This window comes from Osmerus eperlanus, chromosome 19, assembly GCF_963692335.1.
Source record: "Osmerus eperlanus chromosome 19, fOsmEpe2.1, whole genome shotgun sequence".
Lineage (NCBI taxonomy): Eukaryota > Metazoa > Chordata > Actinopteri > Osmeriformes > Osmeridae > Osmerus > Osmerus eperlanus.
Genome location: NC_085036.1, coordinates 11267791 through 11294483, shown reverse-complemented (window position 1 = coordinate 11294483; position 26693 = coordinate 11267791). Strand labels below are relative to the sequence as shown.

General features: G+C 52.0%; 1 protein-coding gene across 1 annotated transcript; it reads right to left on the bottom strand.

The window, feature by feature from the left end:
* Window positions 1-26693, bottom strand: ephb4a (eph receptor B4a). The gene is given in 20 exon segments (XM_062484947.1): window positions 1-1508; window positions 1906-2064; window positions 3331-3524; window positions 3650-3799; window positions 4023-4238; window positions 4362-4609; window positions 4766-4879; window positions 5046-5110; window positions 6525-6624; window positions 9132-9161; window positions 9164-9191; window positions 9193-9300; window positions 9746-9870; window positions 10130-10243; window positions 10246-10464; window positions 11863-12015; window positions 15260-15650; window positions 15799-16080; window positions 16723-16793; window positions 25732-26693. Coding segments are annotated over 20 exon segments (2958 nt in total). The 5' UTR covers window positions 25811-26693; the 3' UTR covers window positions 1-1396.

Here is a 26693-nt window from a genome sequence, read left to right as displayed (position 1 = left end):
TTCTGGGTGATAAACACTGGCGTGTATCTTTATTGTGACTGAACAGAATACAGAATACACTCAGATGGGACAGGGATCAAGATCATACTTATATCTATACATTAATTAAAAGGAGACTTTATAAAAGATAGGTCCCTGTTTTTATTCCACAGATCCTCAATGTGAAGACTGCATTTCCCATAGTCCTTTGAGGGGCTAAACAATCTCTTGAAAGGTGAAACATAATCATCTGAAGTGGCAAGTTTAAAGGACATTTTCCTTAGATAAATCTGCTTTATAAAACAGGCTTTTTAGTCTACCAATAAGTTGAATGGCACTCAGGCAAGAAGACAAGTTTGAAAAGAACAGACCACTTACAATAGCATCCATTCAAACAACGAGGCTGTGAGTTTTCCCCAGAAAAGTTTCTGTAGAAAAGAGATTGAACAGTGCTCTCTTGGTCTCTGTCCTCCACTGGCTCCTTGTTCAGTCAGACTGTGTGGAAATTAGCTGCCTCGGTCCAGCAGAGAGACAGGAAGTGGAAATGGCCAACCATACTCCAAGAGAAACATAGGAAGTCCTGCAGAGAGAAGGAGGGGGCGGAGCCTGGGAGAGACCCCGCCTCCCTCTCTCTGGCCAACAGCTTCTCTCTGAAACAGACAAAGTGCTAATATTTCTCAGTCCCTCTCTCCTCCTCCCACACAACTGGGCCAGTTAGAGGCCCAGACTGCCTCTGACTGGGAGGATGACAGGTGGACGGCTGGCCCGCGTTGCCGTGACACCCCGAGGAAAGAACCAGGTCATTCTGAAAGCAAACGCAAATAGAAGTCCAATCCCAAGGTCTGCTGAAAAAACTGTGATTGCAGTCCAGAACCTTCTTATAAAAGGCGGAAGGTTCTAGAACCTTCCAACTGTTTAACCTTCCGACTTAAACAGTTTGCCTGTCCACCATTTCAGAGCAGAGCAATCCACGTGGCCTAATGCATGCCACAACAACAGGAAGTGTCACCTCAGCCCACAGACTCGTCCCCCACCATGCTGTACACCAACTATGAAAGCGACAGTCCTTAAAAAACAACACCGGTTCTGATCCATGTCGCTCCAGGGCGGGACCACAGTCAAACATTCGCCAGGAGCTGGGAGTGGAAAGGGAGGGCGGAGATGGAAAACATCCTCTTCCTCCTCCTCCAGCATCAGGTGACAGCCGGCCTGCTCCCCCCTCCCCCCCCCCCTCGGCTGGAGGGACGAAAAACGTGGGTCTCTGTAGCGTCAACAAAGCTGCGCCCCCATTTCTTTAAGGGACTCCATGTATGGCAGCGGGGGTCTGTTTGTTGACATGGAGGTGTGCTGGTGTCTGTGTCACAGTCAGGGGCCGAGGCCAGGAGGGCGGAGGAGAGGTGGGGGGTGGGGAGGGGGGTTAGAAGCGGAGGACCCCGGGGTGGTTCTTGCTGCTCATGGTCAGGGTCTGGACGCTGGAGATGATCTTCCTCTGATGGCCCGCCAGGGTCACGCCCAGACGCAGCAGGTCCCTGCGCAGAGGAACACAGAGAAACACACTCAGTCACATCGTCAACACACACCCACACACACACACACACACACACACACAGACACACAGACACACAGACACAGACAGACACTTACGTAGACCCAGACAGTCACAGGAGGAATAAACAGGTTGAGAGGACAGGAAGACAGCAAATCAATATAATCCATTTATACCACACAACATACCACACAGGCAGACAAAGACTGCAAGACCAGAATAGACAGCCATGACAACAACAAAAAATTCAGCCAGCCTGCCAAAAATTTGACAGGCAGAGAGATTGACAAACAGTCAGCCAGCCAAGCTGACAGGCAAACAAACAGTCAGCCAGGCCTGTGGCAGCAGGTCAGAGCAGTGCAGGTCAGAGCAGTGCTTACTCAGTGGTGATCTGGGCCAGGAGGTCAACAGAGGTGAAGCCGGCCTGCAGGAAGCTCTCCTCGTAGCGTTCCATCTTGATGGCCCTCAGCCACTCCCCCACCGAGGAACAGGAAGAGGGCGCAGGGGGGGCGCGCTGGTCCAGCAGGGGGTGGGACGGCCTGGGGGGGGGGGGGGACACAAACAGGTTACACACACACCCTGTCACCAGAACACTGGGGGCTTACATTCAGGTCCCCTGGAGGGGGACAGGGAGGAAGGGTCTCTCAGGAGAGAGGGGGGCGGTATCTTGCCCCGCGGGAGTGACAGGCCCAAACAATGGCTGCTGTGGGGGTGGGCGGGGCCTGGCTTTGAGTGACAGGTGAGTATGCAGGGTGAGGGAGGGGGTCTGACAGTTCCCAGCAGGACACAGCAAGGCGACAGAGCATGCCCAGTGGCAGGTATGCAGAGGCTGACACACAGGACCGGAGGAAAGTGAAAGACTGAAAGGAGGACTGGAATGACAGGGTGGCCAGGAATGGGACAAAACACCCATTCCTGGCCACCCCCCCCCCCCCCCCCGTTCTGAGTTCTCCCAGATTTTGGTACTCAAATGTTGACAGGTATGGTGGAGGGGGGGCGGGGGGCGATTGGTCAGAGACAGAGGATGCCAGAGGCAGGCTAAATAAAAAAAAAAAAAAAAAAAGTCCCTTAGTTATAAAGCTCGAAATCACCAGTGTGCCCTTTTGTGCCTCCGCAGCTCGACTGTGCTGTTGTGTTTCATTGTATTGCGTTCCATCCCAAAAGGCGTGGGAATTGTCGATGCGGCTTGGAGATAAGAAATTCAATTCCTCCGTCCATATATTGTTTTGCAGCCATATTTTTTTGTTCTTCGCCGTAGCAACCACCTGAGACTTTTAATGCCATTTCTACCACTGATTCTTCATTCAAATTCCCCCGTCTACTATTCAAATTTTCCCGTCTACTATTCAAATTCTCCCGTCTACCTGCGCAGATATCAACAGCGCAACTGGGTTGTAGGTTGCCAGGTTGAGGTCACAAATGGGTTGAAAATTGCATGATATGTATGTGAGTAGGATGCGTTTCATACAAGATCTGGCAACTGGACAACCTTGGAATAATGTATTGATGTGATTATTCATATAACGAGGTTTGGGCCATATCAATTAAATCAAATCAAATCAAATCTACGAGAGTTTCACCAGAGAAATAACAAAAGGGGAGACGGGCGTAAGATTGGTGTGAAATACGGGAGACTCCCGGGGAAAACGGGAGTGTTGACAAGTATGCCCTCCACTCACTGCTTACACAGACCTCAAGCTGTGTGTTGAGCCACCAACTCTAGTCTCCTCACACAGGCTCGTGAACGCTCTCCACCTGACCCCTCCCCGCCCCCCCCCCCCCACGCCCCCTCGATGCCCACTCACCCTGCTCCCTCCTGGGCCACGATCTTCAGAGAGGCGGGGTTGCGGATCAGCTTGTCCAGGGCGCTGACGATGGCGGCGAAGCGGGGGCGGGCCGAGCGCTCCTTCTGCCAGCAGTCAAGCATCAGCTGGTGGAGGTGGGTGGGGCAGTCTGGGGGCGGGGGCAGGCGGTAGTCCTGCTCTATGGCGTTGATCACCTGACAGGGCGGAGAGCGACGGAGGGGCGAATTAAACAGACGTCATCTGGGTCTGCAGGAGGACATGCAAATCTTTTTCTTTCTCTGTCAGTGTCAACCTGACACACACACACACACACACTCACATCCTGGTTGCTCATGTCCCAGTAGGGCCGCTCCCCGAAGGACATGACCTCCCACATGACGATGCCGTAGCTCCAGGCGTCGGAGGCCGAGGTGAACTTCCTGAAGGCGATGGCCTCGGGCGCTGTCCAGCGGATGGGGATCTTGCCGCCCTGGACACACCGGACATGGGAGGAGTTAGCTACCTAACCCGACTCAGCTCCACACATCAGTGACTCAAGTGATATATAACTGAGGTGCATTTGATTTGCTTCACTCGACTTAAATCAAGCGTACCACAAATATTTCCAGACCCATGGTGTGCATCCCATCACAGTGGTGTTGTGAGTGGGGAGTGTAGTGTTGGTGTGGGGTCAGTGTGTCTGGTGGTCTCACCAGAGAGCTGGTGTAGGTGGGGTCAGAGGAGTTCTCCTGCAGGAAGCGGGACAGGCCGAAGTCGGACACCTTGCACACCAGGTTGCTGTTGACCAGGATGTTGCGTGCGGCCAGGTCGCGGTGGACGTAGCTCATCTCCGACAGGTACTTCATGCCCGAGGCGATGCCCCGCAGCATGCCCACCAGCTGGATGGGCGTGAACTGACCGTCATTCAGCTACGAGGCGACACAGAGGACAGAGAGAGTGAGAACGCGTGGATGTGTCAATGAGCTAGCTTGTTTGTGAGTGTGAAAATTCAACAAGCTTGTGTGTGTGTGTGTACAGAGATTCAGACTGACCCGTAGGAAGGAGTCCAGCGCTCCGTTCTCCATGAACTCGGTGAGGATCATGACTGGACAGCTGGCTGTGATGATGCCCTCCAGGTGGATGATGTTGGGGTGCTGGAACTGGCCCATGATCGACGCCTCGGACAGGAAGTCCCGCCTCTGCTTGTCCGTGTAGCCTCCCTTCAGAGTCTTGATGGCCACATAGTTCTCCTTCTTCCCTGGGACCTTCAGCCTGCCCCGGCACACCTCTCCAAACTCACCTGCAGCACACACACACACACACACTTAGCATGGAAAGCTAAACTCCCTGGAGAGAGTCCATGTTGCTTATGCTAACTCCTGACCCCTGGGAAGTGGATTATCTGTAAAAGGTGGCTAGTTTATGTTCACACGGTAGCGCTGTAGGAGAGGCTCACCTGCTCCAATGACCTCCTCAATCTTGACAAAGGAGACATCGATTTCTTTGGCAAACTCCCGCACCGCCTCGTTCGGGTCTTCGTAGGTGAAGGGGTCGATGTACACTTTGACCCCTGAGGCAGAGAGGATCGTGGGTGAAGAGACACGTGTCAGAGAGAGAGAACTTGGATTCACAAACAACCTTAACACTTGTGTGGTCCACATTAGGAAACGTGACTTTGAAAAGTACTATTAATAGTACGCGTGTGTGTGTGCTGGTGTGTGCATGCGTGTTCTCACCTTGGCCGAGGAGGTACTGGCTGTTTTTGTCACTTAGCTCTGGGTCCTTCATTCTGCTGTGTCTCCTGCAGGGCAGAACAGCAGTGAAGAGAGAGAGAGAGATGAAGAGAGAGAGAGAGAGAGATGAAGAGAGAGAGAGAGATGAAGAGAGAGAGAGAGAGATGAAGAGAGAGAGAGAGAGATGAAGAGAGAGAGAGAGATGAAGAGAGTGAACGAGGGAGAGAAAAAGGGTACGGTGCCAGGGAGGGTCAAAGAGGGAGAGACAGATTGTTAGCTCAGTGACATATCGCCGTCTACATCCCTCTCCAAAACAGACGCTGCTGGCGCCCCGTGCGCCCATGTCTCGGACGCGCAGCATCACAAACATCCCAGCAGAGCACGAGTATGCCTCTCCTCCCTCTGTCTCTTTCCCTCCGCCCCTCTCCCCCCCTCTCAGTCTGACTGCCGCTCGCTTCTGTTCTGCTAGGGGGCTCCATTAGTAAGACTTCCTTTGGCCCAGGCCCATCCCAGTAGGACCCTGTGGCTACTGGACCCCTGCCTTGCTCAATCTCTCTCTCCCTCCCCTTCCCCACAGGCTCAAAATAGCTCTGCCGTCCCACCCTCCGCTGGCTGGAGGTCCAGACCTCTACTGTGTTGTGTGTGTGTGCGCGCGTGCGTGTGTTGGGGGGGCGGGGGTGTATTTGTGCGTGTGGACAAGGGGAATATGTGTGTGGATTGTTCTACGTGCGTGGTTGAACATACGTGTGGGTATTTTTCAATGCATGTTCTGGGTTTGTGTACTGCGTGTGTGGGTTGTGTGTTCGGGTGTGTGTGTGTGTGGCTTCTAAGTGCGTGTGCCCCAAGGTCAGGACTATTGTTCTTCTGTCCTGTGGAGACAGGGTTGGGACGGCTGCATCCTGCCCCCCCTCCCCTACTTCTCCCTCCCTCCCTTCCCCTCTCACCCTCTCTCTCTCTCTCTCTCTCTCTCTCTCTCTCTCTCTCTCTCTCTCTCTCTCTCTCTCTCTACCTCTCTCTACCTCTCTCTCTCTCCCCCTCCCCCTCCCTCTCTCTCCCTACCCCCATCTCCCTCCCTCCCTCTCTGTCTGTCTGTCTCTTGCTCATTCTTTGACAAACTGGTTCTCTGTGTTCCCAGAACCTTTCTTTCCGGGGGCATCTAGGGCTATTACCTGAAACAATGAAGGGAACGTGCTGTCATCGAGGGTAGAGGGAGTTTTAGCCTGCTAAGCACTAAGTCTCATGAACACGGCTTTGGTTCTCATGAACTGGTAGGATCGTTTGATAGGATTAATTTAGGTAGGAATAGCTTGATAAGATACGACTGGTTAAAATCAAATAAAGTAATGTCAAATGTCATGATTAGAGCCACAGATTTTGTTTTCGATATCCTTACATATCTTCAGTCCTCCCCGCCTTCTCACTTGTTCTTCACCCCCTCCTCTCTCCCTCTCCCTCCCCCTCCATGCCCCTCCTCCCTCTTACCGTATACAGTAGACAGCCACAGTGATGACAGTGATGAGCAGCAACATCCCCATGGCGATCAGCACCCCTGTGACCAGGAGCTGGGAGGAGTCATCGTCCACTGAGGAGAGGAGACGAGAGGATGGAGGTCGATTGAAGTCAAGAGTGGTTTAAGGATGAGGAAGAAGAGAAGCAGGAGAGAGAGTGTACACTGTAAACAATTGCTGTAAATTTACAGCCAATTTTCAACACTAAAAAACTGCTCAAATACTTTCATGTATGTCAGCCAGGGTTGCCTCCATGTCTTGGCCATGATCTTTTTGAAGGCATTGTATCCTCTGATCTGGCACTGTACATTAACCATCTTGTTAAGGTGGATAAACCATATAAATACACTTCCACCACCTGACATTGAAGATGTGAAAAGCAAATGGCCTTTTCCTTTCACGCCAAGGTATATGTACGCACATTTTGAGTTGCTCACAGACGTCAATGTGCTTCATAGCTTGCAACTCAACATGGAAGAATGTGGAAGTGTCATCACAAACTACTTCAGGGCAAAACCTACCAACCAGAAAGTCAAGGATATCCTCTCCAATGGTAAAGATAATGTGACGGCACTTCGTGTAGTGCAGCTGCTCATGGCACACTTCGGAGAGGACATAACCGGGCTGATCCTACTTACAGATGTAAGTTCTTTTTTCTTTCTAACCCTGTGTTTTAAAGGGTGACTCCACCAGTCGTAAGTGTCCAGACACCTAATGTATGTACTAGTTTAGTGGAGTACTACTACATATAATGCCAAATCTATTTAGTAGTTTGACTGTAGTTACTGGGTATTTTGTTGGACTATAGGCTTTATTATAATTCCATTTGATGTCACTTCTATATGTCATTCAAGTCCACTCGATTTGTGCAATGAAGAAAGGCAAAAAAACAATTCATTGCAATTAATTGAATGTACACAAAACGGTATGTTGTTGCAATCCCACTCTGATTTTCGACTATTTTGATTTCAGGCGCTTCATTGGGATAAACCCAGAGAGAGGGAAAAAGGGGAAAGGTAGTCTCCAAGAAAAAAGGTGTGATGGTGCAGAAGAAGTCTTCTACAGTAAATACACACGTCGCCATGCTGCTGAAGAATCTCCTCGATATTGAATGGAACTTCATATAGTTCGGTGAGCTCTTTAATCTCGCTCTCTTTGTTTTGACAGTCTGGCATTGTCACATTAAGCCACAAGAGAACTGGTTTTATTAACTTTATACGCATTACCTTGGAGTGTATACTGTACATTCCTGGTTATATAGTATATTTATTATTGTGATAATGATTGTTTGTTGTTGTTTGACAGTGGCAACACTGGAATAATGCCACAGAGGAACAGTGGCTACCTCAAAGGATTACAGCTTCATCCCTAAATGTTAATGTTGATCTTAATGTTATTGATGCATATTGTCAAAATGGCAATAATGCACATTTTCTTGAGTTCACATGTTCTTAAATTTGTCCAAATGTTGCCAATTCTGCATGTCCACAATTTTATTATGAAAGTATACATTTTTACAGACAGCAGAGAATACATTGCAGATGACCTATGTAAATCTTTTAAATTGATTTTTGTACATGATGTATGATGTTTTGATACATGTATGTAGGCCTACATATACATGTTCCTACCTTCCTGTAAGAAGGATCAGCGTCATCCAACAGGGTTTATTTTTCTTTGTTTACATTTTGTGAAAATAGCGGTCATCATATTACTGTAACATTGCCTTTGAAATAAAGGTATTTGATTCAGAAGTTGTTATTGCTTAATTTGCATAACATTCACAATAATGCATATCTTAAGCAATTGTCTATAGCCCTGAGAATAATGAAGTTCATTGCAATCAATATTGATTGCAATGAAGACTGATATTTTAGGAAACTGCTAAATGTAGTTATTGTATTATATTGTGGGTGGCTGAGTGGTGAGGGAAGCGGGCTAGTAATCTGAAGGTTGCCAGTTCGATTCCCGGCCGTGCCAAATGATGTTGTGTCCTTGGGCAAGGCACTTCACCCTACTTGCCTCAGGGGGAATGTCCCTGTACTTACTGTAAGTCGCTCTGGATAAGAGCGTCTGCTAAATGACTAAAATGTAATGTAAATGTAAATTATTGTAATTTACCAATAATCACAGAAATATGCAGCATTAATGTTTTTACTGTATTAGACTGTGAAATCATTTAACAGTGTGAATACAGAAATATACAGTTTTTCTGGTTTACATACTACTACCGTAAAATATTTTACGTATGTAAACCGTAAAAATAACGGTACACTACTGGCGTCTTTTCTGCCAGCACTTTACTTTAATAATAGAAATACAGAAATATACAGTTTTTCTTGTTTACAGACTACTACCGTAAAATATTTAACGTATGTATACCGTAAAAATAACGGTATACTGCTGGCGTCTCTGCTGCCTGCTCTTTACTGTTATTTTACAGGAACATTTTTTACAGTGTAGAGTTCGCCATACTGAAGCACAGACAGCACATAGCAAACAGACAGAAGTACATTCACTGCTGGCGGACGATGGAAACCGGGGCCTCCGGTGCGCCAGAGAAGCCTGGGCCTTTCCTTACCGTCAGGCAGGGTGCGGAAGGAGGCTGCCGGCCGAAGCTGCCGTAGCCGGCCATGGTGCGATGCGCGGACCTGCACCTCGTACTGGGTGGCCCGCCGCAGGTCGCTCAACACCACCTGGTTACTGTCGCTCTCCCTGTAGCGACACGACTGCTCCTCGCCACGCCGCTCCTGCGGAACCAAGGGAGGGATGGAGGGAGGGGAGGGAGGGGAGGAGGGAGGGGGGGAGGGAGGGGAAGAGGGAGGGGGCGAGGGAGGGGGCAAGGGAGGGGAGGAGGGAGGGGGCGAGGGAGGGGGCGAGGGAGGGGGGCGAGGGAGGGGAGGAGGGAGGGGGCGAGGGAGGGGGGAGGAGGGAGGGGAGGAGGGAGGGGGCGAGGGAGGGGGCGAGGGAGGGGAGGAGGGAGGGGGAGGAGGGAGGGGGCGAGGGAGGGGAGGAGGGGATGTTTCAGGACTTGGGACTTACACAGTCAAAAAGAGCGATCATTTGACAGGGATGATAGAGTGATGGTAGAGCTAAAGAGAAGGAGGGAGAGATGGAGAGACACAGGGGGGCGGGGGGGGAGAGGACGAGGGAGGTTGTGGGGAAGGGATGTAGGTCTCTGGGGGTGTTCCTCACCTTCTCACAGTAGCGGAGCTGATACTGCAGGATGGTGTAGTGGGGCTGAGCTGGCACAGACCAGTGCAGAGTCAGACTGCTCTCAGTAGACACCGTCTTCCTGACCGTGGACACCAGCACGGGCACTACACACACACAGGTCATTAGATTGTGGAAAACAGTGAAACATCACATGCCCAAATCACAAAATCCTCAGTATCCCTCTCTCCCCCCTCTCTCCCCCTCTCTCCCCCTCTCTCCCCCTCTCCTCCCCCTCTCTCTCTCTCTCTCTCTCTCTCTCTCTCTCTCTCATCTCTCTCTCTCTCTCTCTTCTCTCTCTCCTCTCTCTCTCTCTCCTCTCTCTCTCTCTCTCTCTCTCTCTCTCTCCTAGTTTCAGTCTCCTACCGTCGTGGCTGGTGGTGATGTTGACGCTGTCGCTGGTCGGAGGCCTTGCCGCTCTGCTGGGAGACCCGTTGAGGGCCTGGATGGAGAAGGTGTAGGTGGTGTGCGGCAGGAGGCCCAGACCACCACCGAGCGGCCCAGCAGGCCTCGCTGGGCGGGCCGGTAGCTCACGCTGTCCCCGCAGGGTGAGCAGGGGCCCCTGGGGGCCCCGCACAGGGAACACTCCAGGGAGTAGGTGAGGTCGCTGCGGCCGCCGCTGTCCAGGGGCTCGCTCCACTCCAGGGTGACGGTGGTGTCGTTGATCTGGGTGCTGACGCTGCGGGGGGCCGAGGGGGGCCCTGGGGGGGGGGGAGAGAGGAGGGAGAGTCAGAAACTTCCGGAGCAGCCGCTGCCACTGGAACAGCCCGTCACGAAACGAACCCTGAAGAGAGAGAGGGTGGGTGGTGGGGGGGTCAGACACCACTGGATCATGCATCACGTAACATTAATCCTGTCTTCATACCAAGACAGCCCCCCCCCCCCCCCCCCCCTCCAAAGAAATGTCAACCAGGGGCTCTGCTCCCCCTACCCTCCCATCCCATCAGTCTCCTCCACGGCTCATCCCTGAAGTCCCGTCACGCACGTTGGATTCCCGACACCCTCTCCCTGTCTCTCTCTCCTCCAGCCGACGTCCGACTCGCCAGGGAGCCGCGCGGCAGGAAGCCATGCCGTGGCGCAGGATAGAATCGCTGCTCCAATTACACGCGTCTAAAAACCCAGACGATAATGATCAGCGGGCGGGGGGCCGGGGGCGGGGGATCGCTGCGGAGGAACCACGACTAAACAGCAACGCCACTCAGACGGTGTGAAGGAGGCTCTCCGCGGGCTCCTGCCAAGGAGACTGCTTTGTCATTGGGCCTTGTGCCTGGGGACCACGGTGGCTTCTGTGCCAGCCTCACATAGCGGGATAGCGGGTACCAGGCTCTCTCAGGGGACGAGGGGGGGGGTGGTATAAGTGGCGACAGCCGGCGCCAATCGTGTGCCTCCGTTCAGCTGAGACTGCCGCCCCTGTCTTCAGATCGACATTGACGGGGACAGAGTGAGACGGAAGGCGTGGTCTGGGACAGGAAGGGATCCAGACGGGAGCCTGGGATGACTCGTGCTTTAGGATCGCCGTGAACGGTGGACGTGCGAGTCCCAGCCGGTCCCAGCCGGTCCCTCCGGGCTCCCGTCCGCTGGGAGTCAGTGGTGGGAGCCGCCGCTCCTCGCTAACTCCTTTTCACGGCCAGTCTGGCAGAGTGTGGCCAATTAAAAAATACCTCCCCATTCACACATGAGGCCCGTGAATTGAAATTCCGGAATCCGCATGGAGGTGTCACTCAGGGGCCGTCAATGCTTCCCCTCTCTGGGCCTGACCTCCAGGCTCTGCACCCCTCCCCCCACCCCCACCCCCAGGCCCACACAAAAGAGTAGCATTTCAATACTGTGAAGCAGTGGGACAAAAGCCACGGAGCAGGTGAGGAGAGCAAAGGAAGAGGGGCTGCAGAGGAGGAGCGGGGGACACAAAGAGGAGAAGGCAACAAGACAAACACCAGTTGAATATAAGAGACGGGGAAAACAAGAAAGTAGGGCAGCGAGTGCAGCAGGGCAACGTAAAGAGAGGAGAGAATGGGGAGAATGTTTGTTTGTGTGTGTGTGTGGTTGTGTTTGTCTTTCAGTGACTGTGTGTGTGTGTGTATGTGTGTATGTGTACTCACTGGTGCACGGAGTGTCTGGGCTGTCTGACTCAGCTCGGAGGTATCCAGGGCGACAGGAGCAGGCGGAGGACCCGGTCACTACGGCGTGGCTGAACCCTGGACAGGCCGAGCACAGGCCACCTGGAGCTGCCTTAAACTGCCCCAGGGGGCAGGCTGTGGGGGGGGGGGGAAGCAGGAGGAGACGGGGAGAGAGAGGGTTAGTGTGGTCCCAGACACCGCCCACGAGCGCCGCTTCAGAACACATCACCTCCACCCTCCGTGTCCCGACCGGGAGACACGGAAGCCAAAAACCACATGAAGAAGAAAAAAAAAAACAGCCAAACAGGACTGGAGCGCTCATTAATCACCGCCAGGATACATAAACACAATGAAATGGATCTGAATGCGTTCTCCTCTGCTCTCATCCCCATTCACACGGACACCCAGCTACACTGTAAACACCCTATTAATCAAACCTGTGCAGACACACCACGCTCATTCAACTGAGGGATCTTGCACAGCATGTGATGCCTGTCTGTACGTGTATTTGTGTGTGTGTATGTGTGTGTGTACGCTTGCATGTCTGTGGGTGTGTGTGTGTGATTGTTCTGTACGTGGGTGTTATTGCAGATCCGCTCCATACGCATTGGTTTATACACGCGTCTGTACAAATAAATCTGGTCAATAGCCATTCCCAGTATGTATTCATATGAGGATATCGAAGTGCTAATTTTAGTGTTAGTGCGAGTCTGTGAAGTGTGCAATAATCAAAACAGACGGACTCTGGAGAGATTAGTCATCAGAGCCACTCAGAGCCCTTTCATCTGCTGGGCGAGTCGAAAACCAACACACCAGGACGAACAAAGACTACAGCTGGCTTCACACACACAACACACAAGCTAGCGTTAGAACTCCTGACTCTTTGCAAGTCATGCTACAAAAGATGTGGGGATCGACAAGGAATGCTGTAAAGCAGCAGTTGTTAGAATTATCACCGCTGCACACTCACAGTTGGGAACAGATTTGAATTTGGTTCTGGAACTTCAAGCCCCCTTAGCTGTTTGTTAAGATGGCGGTACAGTTTCCATCCAACTGTTGAGCAGCTAGTTGCTAACATCTGCTGTGGCAGCCCAGTGCTGCTGAGCTCAGTGGCTTTGCTCCAGTGCTGGTGAGAGGGTTCAGCAGTGTCGAGGGTTAAATAAAACCAGGCCTTCCTGACAGAGAAGGTTTTTCCGACTCCCTGGAGCCGATTTATCATTAACCAAATAAAGAGGCTGAAGAGTTAAGGTGTTAACTCGGCCAGGCAGGAAACTACATGTCGGCAGAAAGAGAAAAAAAAAGCCCCGCGTCAGCCTAATCTCTGAATAAAATGACATCATTACAATTCGAGTAGCCCTTCCTTTCCCAGACAGTATAAATAGTTTGTCTTTGTTATACATGTGCTGGGGTACAACTTTCACCTTTTTTTCTCTCCCCCCATTGTGTCCGAGGAGGGTCTTTCTATAAGACCACAGAGAGGGGCAGCACAGGGGTTAAAACATCCACTGACAGAAAACCCCACCAGCAACACAAAAAAAACAAAACAACAACAACAACAAAAGGAAGCGTCATCAAAAGTTTCCATTAGTCAGATGGCCCGCACTCAGAATGCTAATGAGGGCTCCGCCAGAGATGTGTGCTGGCGTGGGGGGGGGGGGGGGGGTCGACCTGCGTCCCTGGGCCTGGTAGCCTCAGTGTCCAGAGTCCTGGGGGCATCAAAGGCCCTCAGGAGATAAGGCATCAGACTGACCTGTTCATAAATAGCCTGTAACCGCTGGCTGCTAAGATGCTGCGCACAGAGACGAGGTTTATAGCGACGTGATAGGCTCCAGCCCGGCCACTTAAAGAGCTTTACGGCCTATCTCTCCCCTGCCACCGGCACACTCCATACATCAACACACAGCCGTTTACGACACTCGTTTCCTCCCCGGTAGGCAGAAGGAATGCAAAACAGAGCATACACAACTCTCTCCCCGCTACACTAAATAGGTTTGGGGACGGAGATGGAAAACCGGCCGTCCTCAAAACACGCCGGGCCCGCGTGTGTGAAACGCTGACGTCCGTTTAGTTTGGAGTGCCGCTGACTGAGCATGTGTGAGGAGAGGCAGGGAGACGCAGAAGGTCTTCTTTCTCCTCAAAGCTGGGAGTGGAATGTGACCCCATCTTGACCTTCTCTTTACTTTTCTCCAGAGGCAAGCGGGAGAATGGGGTGGAGACTCACTCGCTCACAACAGACACACACACACACACACATATGCGGGAACATAGAAATAAGACCACAATAATTAGCGAACACAGGAAACTAACTGCCTGTGGTTCCGTGTGTGTTAGGGTGTGTCGGTGTAGACATGAAGAGGAGATGGGTGGCTCGAGCTTTTGTCTGCGTCTTTTTTTTGTGTCTGTGCATGCCTGTGCTGGCGTGGCAGAGATTTATTGCCTTAACATGCTCTTATCCTACATTTTCAGTCATCTGCAGTGCCATTGGTGTTCCTGTAATGACCTGCTGAGTGGGGCTTTTCTGGCTCAAGAGCAACTCCTGTCAAAGCAGGAAAATATCTCCCCGGCAAAATGGAGGAGAAAGAAGGAGAGAGCCGACCAGGTTTCATCCACATTAGGGCCCATCTGCCTGCTCTCCTCAACCTGTGTGTGTGTGTGTCTTTGTGTGCAAGGCTTTACAAGGCTAATTTGCGTTATTAGGGGGGGGTGGTATAGCTCCACAGAGAACCCCCCCTCTTCCTATTCTCTGTTATCTGGTTCCCTTTGATGTTCCAGGAGTGCTGGATTTTTCACCTGCACATTCTCCCGCCCCCCCCCCCCCCCCCTCCCTTCCTCTCCTCTTGTCTTCTCCTCCCTCTATTGAAGGATAAATCACAGGGTCTCTCTCTGACATGTCCCAGTCCCCGCCCTCAGCCCCCCCCCCCTGCCCTGTGACACCACCCTTCACCTCTGACCCCCCCCACTCCGACCTCCCTCTGTTCCTCCAGCGTCCCAGCCTTTCACTTGGCTCATTACCCACACCCCCCCACCGCAATCCTTCCTTCAACTCCTCTCACACTAGACCTCTTAAGCCCCCTCCCTCCCACCCCGCCCCCACCCCCCAACCACCACCCTTAACCACCACCTTCACACTTTTTCCATTGTCTCATTGTTTAGGTGTGAGTGTGTCCTCCAAAACAGATGAGATGGCAACAAAACTCACTCGCCAGCCAGCAGACCACTTCCCCTCACCTTCCCCCCTCACACACACCCTCTCTACCGCCCCGGTGGGCCTCACCTCCCCCCCTCACACACACCCTCTCTACCCCCCCGGTGCGCCTCGCCCCCCCTCTCACACACCCCCTCTCTACCCCCCTGGTAGGCCTCGCCCCTCCCCTCTCACCTGTGCAGCGGGTGTGGCCGTCCGCCGCCTCGTATCCGGCCTCGCAGCTGCAGGACGTGGTGGGCTGGCCCACCCACTGGCCGTCCTCGCCGCAGAACAGCTTGGGGGCCCGCGGGCGGGGCCCCTGCTGGGTGGCGTGCTCCACGCACACGCCCTGCGCCTCCTGGACCAGGGTGCGGGGCACCGTCTGGGGGAAGGAGGACAGGGCGCTGACCAGGGTGGGACACTTCTTGAAGAAGACCCGCACCGAGAGCAGGGCCATGCAGGCCCCCTGGGCCTGGAAGGCCAGGTAGAAGCCTCTCTTGGTCAGAGGACCCAGGCGCAGAGTCTTCACGTTGAACTTCTTCTCTCCGCCCTTCCTCAGCAGGAAGTCCGCCGCTACCGTGTCCACCTGTCGGGGAGGTGAGGCGGAACTGGGTTAGCCAGGTGTGTGTGTGTGCTTGTGGATGGGTGGTCAATACTACCGTGTGTGTGTGTTTAATGAGCCCACCTGTGTGTGCATGTGTGTCTAATGGTCCCATCTGTGTGTGTGTGTGTACCTTGGTGTAAGGGTTCTCCATCCAGGCCGGGTGCGTGGGCGTGGCCTCGTCAGAGTCGGCCTGGTAGTAGTACAGGTTGAAGGTCTCCTTGCAGCTGGGGCTGTGCGTGTCCCTGGACGAGCACTCGATCATGGTGAAGCGCAGCTCCACGTACACCTGCGACGCCTCCCGCCGCCCGATCAGCCGGCTGCGCAGCCAGTGGCTGGCCGAGCCTACCGTCTGGCAGATCTGATAGGTCCGCACGCTGTTGTTCTCCTCGTCGTGGCCGCTCACCTCCTCCCACTGAGGAGACGGCAGGCGCAGGGTGAGAGGGGTGAGAGGGAGGGTGAAAGGGAGGGGGGGGTGAGAGGGGGGGGGGTGAGAGGGGTGAGAGGGAGAGGGGGGTGAGAGAGAGGGGGGGTAGGGGGGGGTGAGAGGGGTGAGAGGGTTGAGGGGGGTGAAAGTGAGGGGGGGTGAGGGGGGTGAGAGAGAGGGGGGGGTGAGAGGGGTGAGAGGGAGGGGGGTTGAGGGGGGTGAGAGGGGGGAGTGAGGGGGGGTAGGGGGGGGTGAGGGGGGGTTATCTAACGGTGAGGCCAGGGGCCAGTGTACCTCCGTCCCACACCCAGCAGGCATGTGCACATCATACCCAGGCAGGGCCCAGTGCATGAAGCAGACAGCTGAAGGACATGGCATGTGCTCGGGATGACTAAACGATGTGCCGGGGGGGGGCAACTAAACGATGGAATGTGTAAACGGCTGTAAGAGGTGTTTAAGCTGTCGTGCGTGAAGCATTAGGATGAGATGGACTGTAACAGCAGGGCAGGGGAGGTGAGGAGCATAATGAGAGGGCTGGGCCGAGGCACTGTGTCCTGGGGCTGTGTGTGTGTGTGTGTGTGGTGTGTGGTGTGTGTGTAAGCAGAGTAAATATGTATGCAGGACACACACCTCGGGTCCGGCATGGGAGTAGACGGTCCATCGGAGGTCGGACATCTCCGTCTTGGTGTTCATCAGAACTTCTGTGGGACACAACACACAACGTGAGTCTTCTGTGAGTCTAACACATGCTGAGGTAGAACACGCACGCTCGCACATAAACGCGCGCACGCGGGCGTCGAGGCGTGCAGACTGTACCATTGCAATGCTAACAGAATGAAGCCGATTTAAGCGCCGGACGTGTGCGAACAGGCGGTGTGCTCAGAGTTCCATCTGTAAGGCCTGTGCTGGGATTAGAGGAGCCGGAGGGAGAGGAAACAGGACGAGACCCTGCTAGAGAAAACACACAGCACTGCTTCACAGCCACCCACCAGATCTGTGGTTCCTACAGGTCTGATCCCCCTCTCTGCTTCTCAACCAACCACCAGATCTGTGGTTCCTACAGGTCTGATCCCCCTCTCTGCTTCTCAACCAACCACCAGATCTGTGGTTCCTACAGGTCTGATCCCCCTCTCTGCTTCACAGCCACCCACCAGATCTGTGGTTCCTACAGGTCTGATCCCCCTCTCTGCTTCTCAACCAACCACCAGATCTGTGGTTCCTACAGGTCTGATCCCCCTCTCTGCTTCTCAACCAACCACCAGATCTGTGGTTCCTACAGGTCTGATCCCCCTCTCTGCTTCTCAACCAACCACCAGATCTGTGGTTCCTACAGGTCTGATCCCCCTCTCTGCTTCTCAACCAACCACCAGATCTGTGGTTCCTACAGGTCTGATCCCCCTCTCTGCTTCTCAACCAACCACCAGATCTGTGGTTCCTACAGGTCTGATCCCCCTCTCCTCTGTCCCTCCCTCCCTCCTCTTGTCCTCCATCCCAATTTCTAGATTAAAAATAACCTGGTGAGAAACCACTAGCGGGGGGGGGGTGGGGGGCGAGGGAGACATGGGGACTTAATGGTGGGAACAAGGGTATAGCCCAAATTCACACACAGTGTACATACATATACACACACAGCCACACACACAAGCGCAGCATCCACGCACTTAAACATCCAGAGAGCGGCACACACACCTACACACCCCTCCAGCAGGGAGCTGTGATTAAAACTGAATTGATTTTCTGTAATCTCCCGAAGCATCGGCCCACTGCCAGCCCGGTAACAGCCACAACAGTTCTGCTATGATTGAGTAATTCAATACAGACTGGGACCCGAACTGGAACAATGCAGAAATGTCACGGGCAAGCACGGCCGCTGAAATCATTTCTCTTTTTCCTGTGTAAATTCTCAAGCCTCGCCCCCTTACCATGATGGCGCGTCTGTTTGCTGTATTGTCAGCCGGCCATTACTTATTGATGGGGAGAGGTTTGGTTCAGAGAGCCTGTGGCATGGTCCACAGCCCAGTGGAGCCCCAGGGCTGTGGCATGGTCCACAGCCCAGTGGAGCCCCAGGGCTGTGGCATGGTCCACAGCCCAGTGGAGCCCCAGGGCTGTGGCATGGTCCACAGCCCAGTGGAGCCCCAGGGCTGTGACATGGTCCACAGCCCAGTGGAGCCCCAGGGCTGTGGCATGGTCCACAGCCCAGTGGAGCCCCAGGGCTGTGGCATGGTCCACAGCCCAGTGGAGCCCCAGGGGCTCCCAGCAGGGGTCTGGCTCAAGGGTCAGCCTGTCTGCAGGTAAGATGGGCATGTGACCATCCCCAGCCGTGCCCACATCTCAGCACAAGCCGGCTGCCTTTGATCTATAAATACATTTTCTCTGAGCACCAACACCAACTTCTCTCTCTCTCTCTCTTCCTCTCTCTCGTAAAGGGAATTACTTTTATCTATCTTATTTCATTTTACACTTTGGTACATTCTCTTTTGTGGGTTTTAGAGCATATGCTTTTTTTATTTTCCTTTTGTGTTTTCTGGGTCAGCCGTCTTAAGAGCAGCATGTGCCAGCAGTGCCATGCCATCAATAATTCTGATAGTTTGATATGAATCCTACCAGTCCTGACACTTTGTCATTGACGGAGACACACTAGATACGGCAGCCTTTATCTGGCTCCCTCACTGCCTCCCTCGCTCGCTCTCTGACATCCCGTTCTGTCACCGACAACCTCACCGCTCCTCCTCCATCCCATCCTCTCTCTCTCCTCCTCGACAATCCCTGAGAGCTTTGACACCTCCCTCCCTCTCTACCACCCTCTTCTCCCAGGCACTAACAGGCTGCAGAGGGCTGATAACCACAGTCCGACGCAGTGAATAAAGAGATGGACACCAGAGGGGGGTGGGGTGGGAGGAGAGGGGGAGAGGAGAGGATGAGGGGTGAAGGAGGGCAGGGTCGTCCTCAGCTTCAGACGGGAGTGGAACGAGTGAGAATCCACCCTGGGGGAGGAGGACAGGGCGCTGGGATGGGAATGGAGGGTTGAAGAAAACTCTCTCTCACTCGGTGCTTCCCCACTATGTGATGCACCTCAAGCTCGCAGGAATAAACTAATTACAGACCCTCTGCGAGGTGGTGCTACTCAGGTTGTGGAAATGGAAGAAGTCCCTTGGGGGGGGGCGGGGGGGGGTTCTCAATACCAAATCTCAGTATTCTGGTGGATTCCCAAACCTATTTAACTAAGTCGTGTTATGAACTCCATGTTTGGGCTTCTAACTCAGCAGAGTTATGTAGATCCAGTGGAGGGAGAGGAGGGGGTTCAGTATGGCTTCAACAGTAAGGATGATATTTTATTTTCTACAAAGAAAATTGGGGTCTGGGCAATGCAACAACACGTTGCTCTGACTTGGATGAACCATTTGAAGTATTGACCCAAATAGACCTGGCTGACAGCATTGTTCCTACACCTGTCCCAGTGCTAGTGAGCAGCATGAGGAACCCCACCCCCACCCCTGCCCTTTAGGAATACAAGGTGTGTGTGTGTGTGTGTGTATAATCACTGTTTATCACCCCTCTATCATTATATTTTATGAGACAGGATGCATGCGTGTCTGAGTGTTTTTGCTTGAGCTTGTGCCAACTTGTGTGTTCAGATGTTTGGGGTTTTTCAAGTGTTATGCCTGAGATTAAGGGTGCACCAAGGGCACACACACACACACACACACGTGAACACACACAGCTGGATTGACAGTGTGCGCTGGAGCAGGCTTTGACTCATCCCTTTAAAAAGACTCCATTCCTCAGCCTGCCCTTCTGTAATTCCCGAGAGCAGAGAAGGCTCAGGTCTCTGACAGAAGGGCTTTCATGTATTCCTTTTGGACCCCTCCACCTTTGGCCCGGCTGCTGGAACCACCCCCTCTGTTTGCTCCTTCAGTACCCCCATCATCCCTCGATCCCAGCCCATCCACTCCACAGCAAGAGGTGAGGAAGCCCAAATGTGTGCTGGCTTTAAATAACTGACCTTGAATATGATAGCCTGACCCAAGCGATCACAGAGTGAACAAACCCCCTCTTTAATTACACAGCCACTACTTCACTTTCCCCTCTGCTGTGTGCCCTCCCCCCCCCCCTCTCTCACTCTCCCCCTCCCCCCCCCGTCACTCTCTCCCTCCCCCTCTCTCCCTTCCTTCCCCTCTGCCGGGCTCTGGAGTGTGATAGGGAAATTATAGGCCTGTGAGCCTTCGCCCTACATCTGCTTCAATTAGACCCCCGCTTTAATTAAGGAAACAGAGAGTACCAATTACCCCCTACAAACCAGAAGAGGAGAGCAGGAGAGAGATGGAGGGGGTGAGAGAAATGAGAGACAGAGAGAGGGGGGGGGGGTAGGAGGAAGAGGAGCGAGGAAAGAGAGAGTGTGGAAGGCCAGCGAGGGGTAAGTGACCGGGGTTAAGGATTTACGAGTGTTCTGGGAGAGAGGAACAGATGAAGTGAAAGAGTGAGAGCTGAAAACAAGACGAGAGGAGCTTAACAGGGCTTTCTGTCACTAAGACTTCTCCTGGTGCCCTGCGTGGGGTTTGATGTGTTTCTTGTGTGTGTGTGTGTGCGCACGAGTGAGTGTGTATTTGTAGAACACGGCGCGCACGCGCGTGTGTCTGTGTTTATGCGTGTCGGACACGTCAGCCGAGCTGGTGAGATTAGGCCTCTCCTTCCCAGAAGCCCCTGCCCCTGGTGGTTTCCTGCTGGGGAGCAGGCTGAAGAGTGATGGGGCTGGCCTCACACATCCCCAGCATTCACCAGAACCACTGGGCCGAGAGCCCTGCGCAGGAAACACAAACACCCCGCTCTACAATAACGGCTGCGTGTGACCGTGCGTTCGTCTGAAGAATAGGAGTCGAGGAGCAGAGAGAAAGAGAATGCCAAAGCGGTGAGAACGCGTTCGTGATCGACTCCTCGTTCCTCCCTGACATCTTGGGCACGGGGGAGGGGGGGTGCATGTGGAGCAGTGTTGGTGTCCCAGTGGCCCCGGTCCCAAAACAGAGCCTGACCCAGTTAGAGGGCAGGCTACTGGATGGGTCCAAACCACTACCGCTGCCAGGACAGAACAACACAGCTGCGAAAGCAAAATGGCTGACCCTTAAGCAGCGAGGATTAAGTGCATTAAAGCTAGCCTCAAAAGAGCCTGGCATTCATTTGGGTTTCGAAAATGTGTGGGCTTAAATTGACTCAATCCTTGGATTCGGGGTAAACTTAAATTCTAATATTCTCATGCCACAGCAGAAGAGCACGGCAGAAAACGCCGCCATTTTATTGGTTGAAGTCCACACCAAAGCTATTGAGGACTAACTGGATTTATGGACTTAAAAGTTGTGCTTATCCCTGGCTAACTACTAGGTAAGCTCAGGTGTGCTACTCCGGGTGTGTTTCCCCCCTAGTCAGATGTAGTTTCCACACTAATCCCACAGCGGAGGGCTGGTCTGAAAGAGGCCAGATGACTCCACACAGCTCGCACCCGAGCTCCCTGGCTAACAAAAGACACTGAGCTGTGGGTGAGATTAAACTTCATAAAAGCCCAATTAAGGAGAGCTGGAGTGGAACAAAAAGCAGAGTCACCCTCCCCCCCCCCCTGAGAGACAGAGCACCACACTAAAAGAAGCTTTCCATAAGAAGCCAGATCAAGGAAGTTTCCTGATTATACAGCTAAGGGGAAAACTGTGGTACAGTTGGCGTGCTGTTGATAGCCATCTTAATTAAAACAGACTGGGTGTCACAGTGTGTGTCTGGTACAAAGGACTTTGTCTTAAGTCAACCTCAAAGCACAGAGTAGCTGAGAGATCCTCACTGCTTATCTGAATGAGAGCTTAATGCCAGTGAGGGTGATGGGGGAGATATCTTACACAGGAGTTTATTTAAGGATGTCTCATACGTTTTTACTGATAGCTTTACAGCGAGAAGAAACATTAGTTTTGGACATAGATCTGTCTTACTGTCAAGTACGCATGAAGGCACGGGTTATCTCTCACTAAAGTACGGGCTTATCCTCCCCTCTCCCTTTTATTAAACTGTGATTCTATCTTTTTCCCCTTCGGAACCCCTTCCCTCTCACAATTTCAAACAGTCGGTCCCGTCCTCGCGGTGGAACAAAGCGGCAGAGGAGCTTGTGTTTGCAAGTGTCTCCATGTCAGTTACGCTTGTGAGACATTTCCGCCCACAAAAGCCTGGGAAGGATCCCAAACGAAAGGTCAGCACATACATACACTTCTACACAAGCCCTCGAATGCGCTCTGACGCAAAATAACAGGCATCAAGCTACTGCAGAAAAGGGAACACGAGCGACGTTCACCAGCAGCGAAGCTCCCCTGAATGTCAACTGTTACACTTGTTACACTGTTTAATTTCCTGCATGTCAACTGCACCGGTGTCTGGTACAATTATACAGATGAGGGATTGCATTAAACAATCCGTTTCATCTTCAATGTGCAAACTCCAAAAGGAACACAGACACCGCACACACAGACCTGATTTACACACACACACACAAACAGAGTGGCTCTCAGTGACTAATCCTCAGTGGGAGGTGGACAGCTTGAATCTGGGGGACAGTCTGAATAGAGCATAGACTTCAGCTAAATAAACCATGTAAAGATCGGCACATCCAAGCTGAGGTTGAGCAGAATAGTCTCCCTGCATGGGCCTTCTCTTTCATTATGACACATCGCCGTTGGTCTTCCTCTCTCTCTCTTTCACCAGCCAAGTAAAAACAGACATCTTGAGGGAAAGGAGCCTTCTGTACACCCTTCTTCACTTAACGCTTGGCACTGGGGAGCTGGCTGAAAAATGCCATGCTACTGAACTGAGGGGGGGGGATGAGATGGGGAGGCTTGTATGGTGATGATACATGAAGAAGAAGGAACAACCAGTGGGAACATGTCTAACTGTGTGTACTCTGAGAGGGTGGCTAACATGCAGGAATGTCTCAGAGGGGGCAGCGTTACTGGAGCTCCAGCCCCCTGCTTCCAGACCTGGATCTGGGGGGGTGGGGGGGGGGGGGCTGGGGGGGGACTGGGGGGGTGGGGGGGGGCTGGTAGAATCCCACGGGAGCTGCAGTGTGTACACCGCACACACACAGGAAGTCCTTCTGTCAATGATCAAGGTGAGATTTATTATCGTCATCTGCTCCATACACACACACACACACATTAAACACACACCCCCTTTCTCTCTCCCTCCCTCTCCCTCGGCTGTATTCCCATGCCTCCTTCACAGACGTGAAGTGCTGTTGTGCCTCGCTCTCCTGTCTAACACGCCGCGGCCTCCTTCCCTCTCCTCTGCCGCCTGTCCCCTCTCGTCCCCATTGAGTCCCCTCTCACAGTGAGTGGCGTGCGGGTGGAGGTGGAGGAGGGAGCCACCCGGGGCGCAGGCCCCGCCTTTTGGCAGACAGCGTATCTCTGACAGTGATGCATGGCCTAGTGGGGGTGGGCTTTCCCATCAACCAAACTATGATCCACCTGTCTGTCGACATTTCCATATGCATCTTATTAGGGGTCGCTGCAGTACCAGAATAGCCTGGGCTCTGATAAACCAGGCTCGCTCGCTCACTCACTCTCTGGTCCATCTGCCTTCTCCAAGGCCACAGTCTACACAGGCAACTTCATCAGGTCTACGAGAGGACAAGAGGAAGGAATGAGCGAGGGGGGGAGGGAGGGAGAACGACAGGGATATGAAAGAGAGAAGAGAAGATATAGAAAGAGAGGGAGGCAGAATAAGAGGGAAAGAGAGAGAGCGGGGGGGGGGGGGGGAGTTACGAGAGAGCAGAGGCCGATTGGCCTGTAGATTACAGCTGCACCACTCGGATGCCTGTTTAACTCTTCAAGAGGCTAATCGTGGGATTAAGCCACAGAGGATGATGGGCTGGGGGTGTCGGGAGGGGTTGCTTTAAATGCAAATCCCTTTCTTATAAAAATCGGTTCCATTTAATAGGATTTCTGGGGAAAGATCCGCAGTTGTACGGCAGGGTAGCGACAGTCAGCAAGAGAAGACAGCGCCGCCGCCGCCGCCCTCACAAGACAGGAAGGAGGGAGGAGATGGAAAGAGCAACAGAATAAAAAGATTTGCGTCCGAGGGTGGGGCTTGGGGGGCCAGCCTCTTTCACCTGAGGCCTCCTGTTTTCAGAGCAAAAACAGACATTCAGCAGTTTCTGGTTTCAGACGCTGAATTTATGGGTTGTGAAGCGTGGTGTCACTCAGCGTGGCGGTGGATCAACAGAGGAGAGGGAGAGTCGGGAGGGAGGGAAGGAGGAGAGAAGAAGAAGATGAAAAAAACAGGCGAAGGAAATGAGAAGGCAACAGAGAGAGGATGAGCCTTCTTTGAGTCTTTCGGGGGGTTAGTTAATCTAGGAAGGCTGATTGTGAAAACTCACTGGCATAGAAGTCTGTTTTCTCTTCAAATCCTCACTGACAAAGACCACTAAATATCTGTTATATGATACTCGGAGATCAGCTTTTGTTTAATCATTCACACACCCACACACACACACACTAATCCTGGTGGGTTTGAGTCTGTGGAGACTTTTACCCTGTGGACAGAATCTAATCTACCCCCCACGGATCCTAAGCTTAACTTGGCCAAATTAATAATTACCAGAATTGCCTTTTCTAAGACCTTCCCAGAAGGGGCCACATGGTGGTAACTCTTCAAAAGAATTGAATACTGTGCAAATAAATATCAATAGCTTCAATACAAGTGAATAATTTGTCAGCTCCACGTGTTAAGAGTGATGAGGGGTTATAGTGGCCTATAAACACCCATGTATGAGGAGAGGGTATATCTGTTGAGTCAGTAAAGACTAGGAGGGAATGGAGTAGGAGAAGAAACAGGTTTGGGCTAATCATTGCTACAACAACATAGAACAAGTTGTTCTCCACCTTTCTAGCAGGCTGTGGTTCAGATGTAATGTTTCATGGAAGTTGCTGGGAGTCTCAAAGAAACTGTCAAAAAAGATTAGAGCACAAACATGATACGGTGTCTAATGAGAACAGTGCTGCAGGCCTAGTGAGAGATGTTCCTCTCAACTACTCAGTAATGCCAGAGCATGGATGTTATGGATTTCTGTCCAACACAGCCATGTTAATTGTTGGAAGATAGCGGGGACCAGGTGTCTCCGTTTCAGCATGTAATGTGGAACTAATCCAAGCCATGCCGCTCAAGATGGATTGGTGATGGAACAGCACAGAAATGGTCAGGGTGGCTAATGGTCTACAGGTCACCTTTCCAGAACGCTGGTAAAAAAAAACACAAAACCACACGCGCGACCGCGCGCGCACGACAACACGTACGTGCACGCACGCACAGTGCTAATTTAACACTGGTCTTCCAATGTTACAATTTAGACATGGAGAGGTGAAATGGGTTTGACTTAGGAGGTTAATTTCAAGTGACCATAATGACAAAAGTATGATCCTATCTTGATGAACAGCCCAAAAACTAGATAGACTTAGGCCAAATATATAACAGTTCTAACAGATTGATAAGTTGCCCGTGAATGAGGCGTGTGTGTCACGTCATGGCACAGGTGAACAACTGTTACTAGAAACAGTCTACATTGATATGGTTAAGCGTGCTTAAAACCCCAAAACATGCGTTTTAGACCATCCGACTCACCTTCCTCACCACAAGACAGAAGAATGCACGCCGACAGGATAAACCAAATGAAGGCACAGCGCCTGGATGTGAGCTCCATGATGTCGGGCAAAATATCCGTATTATAAACGAACCGTTTTCGGGTCGGAGTCAAAAACTAACTACTTGTTTTGTCTCACGGTCAGCTGGGCCGTGTACCCGTTGGTCGTAACACTGACCACATCTGAGACTGACACAGTTCAAATAACAGTTTTACTCAGAATGGTTTAAATGTTGTAGTCACAACATTGCGAAACAAAAACAATTTAGTAGATGGTGATGAAGCCGATAGTTTGTTGTTATCCTATAGGCTACACGGCAATCAAAAACACTTTATAAACAATATGCCTCAAGATAAGCAGAAAAAAAACTTTCTTCGACGCTATGATTCTATGTTCACCAAGTCCGATAAGTAAACGTCCTTTAGATTATGTTGGTCTTTTGTCCATGTTGTCTGCCTATACACCCAAGAAAAGGCAAATGAGTGTAGATGAAAACTTATCGTATCCTGGGATGTAGCCCTATTCTTTGTCCGCGAGCCCTTGACGACTTCTCTGAATTTCGGTCAGTAAAAAAGATGCAAGTCCGCAATCCAAAGACGTGTTCGGTTTATCCTCGCCAAACAATATAAAAGGAGTTAGTCAATTTAAGCCAAGGATTTTTCATTGATGTCTTATATAGGATCGGAACCAGAGTTTTTTTTTAGTTTTTTTTTAACGAAAATCTCACAAAAATGTAGGCGACTGAGAACTGTTTTGTTTCCACCGGGTTTTCCTGTGGCGCGGGCTACCTCTAAAATACTGATTCGTCAAGAAACGTAACGATAAAAAAAATCTTGAAGATATGAAATGTAGACCCGCAAGAAACTAAAAGTTACGCACTTATCGCCCTTGTCGAGTTGCGTAGGCTCCGGAGACATCTCACTGCACACAATCAGAGTCGGA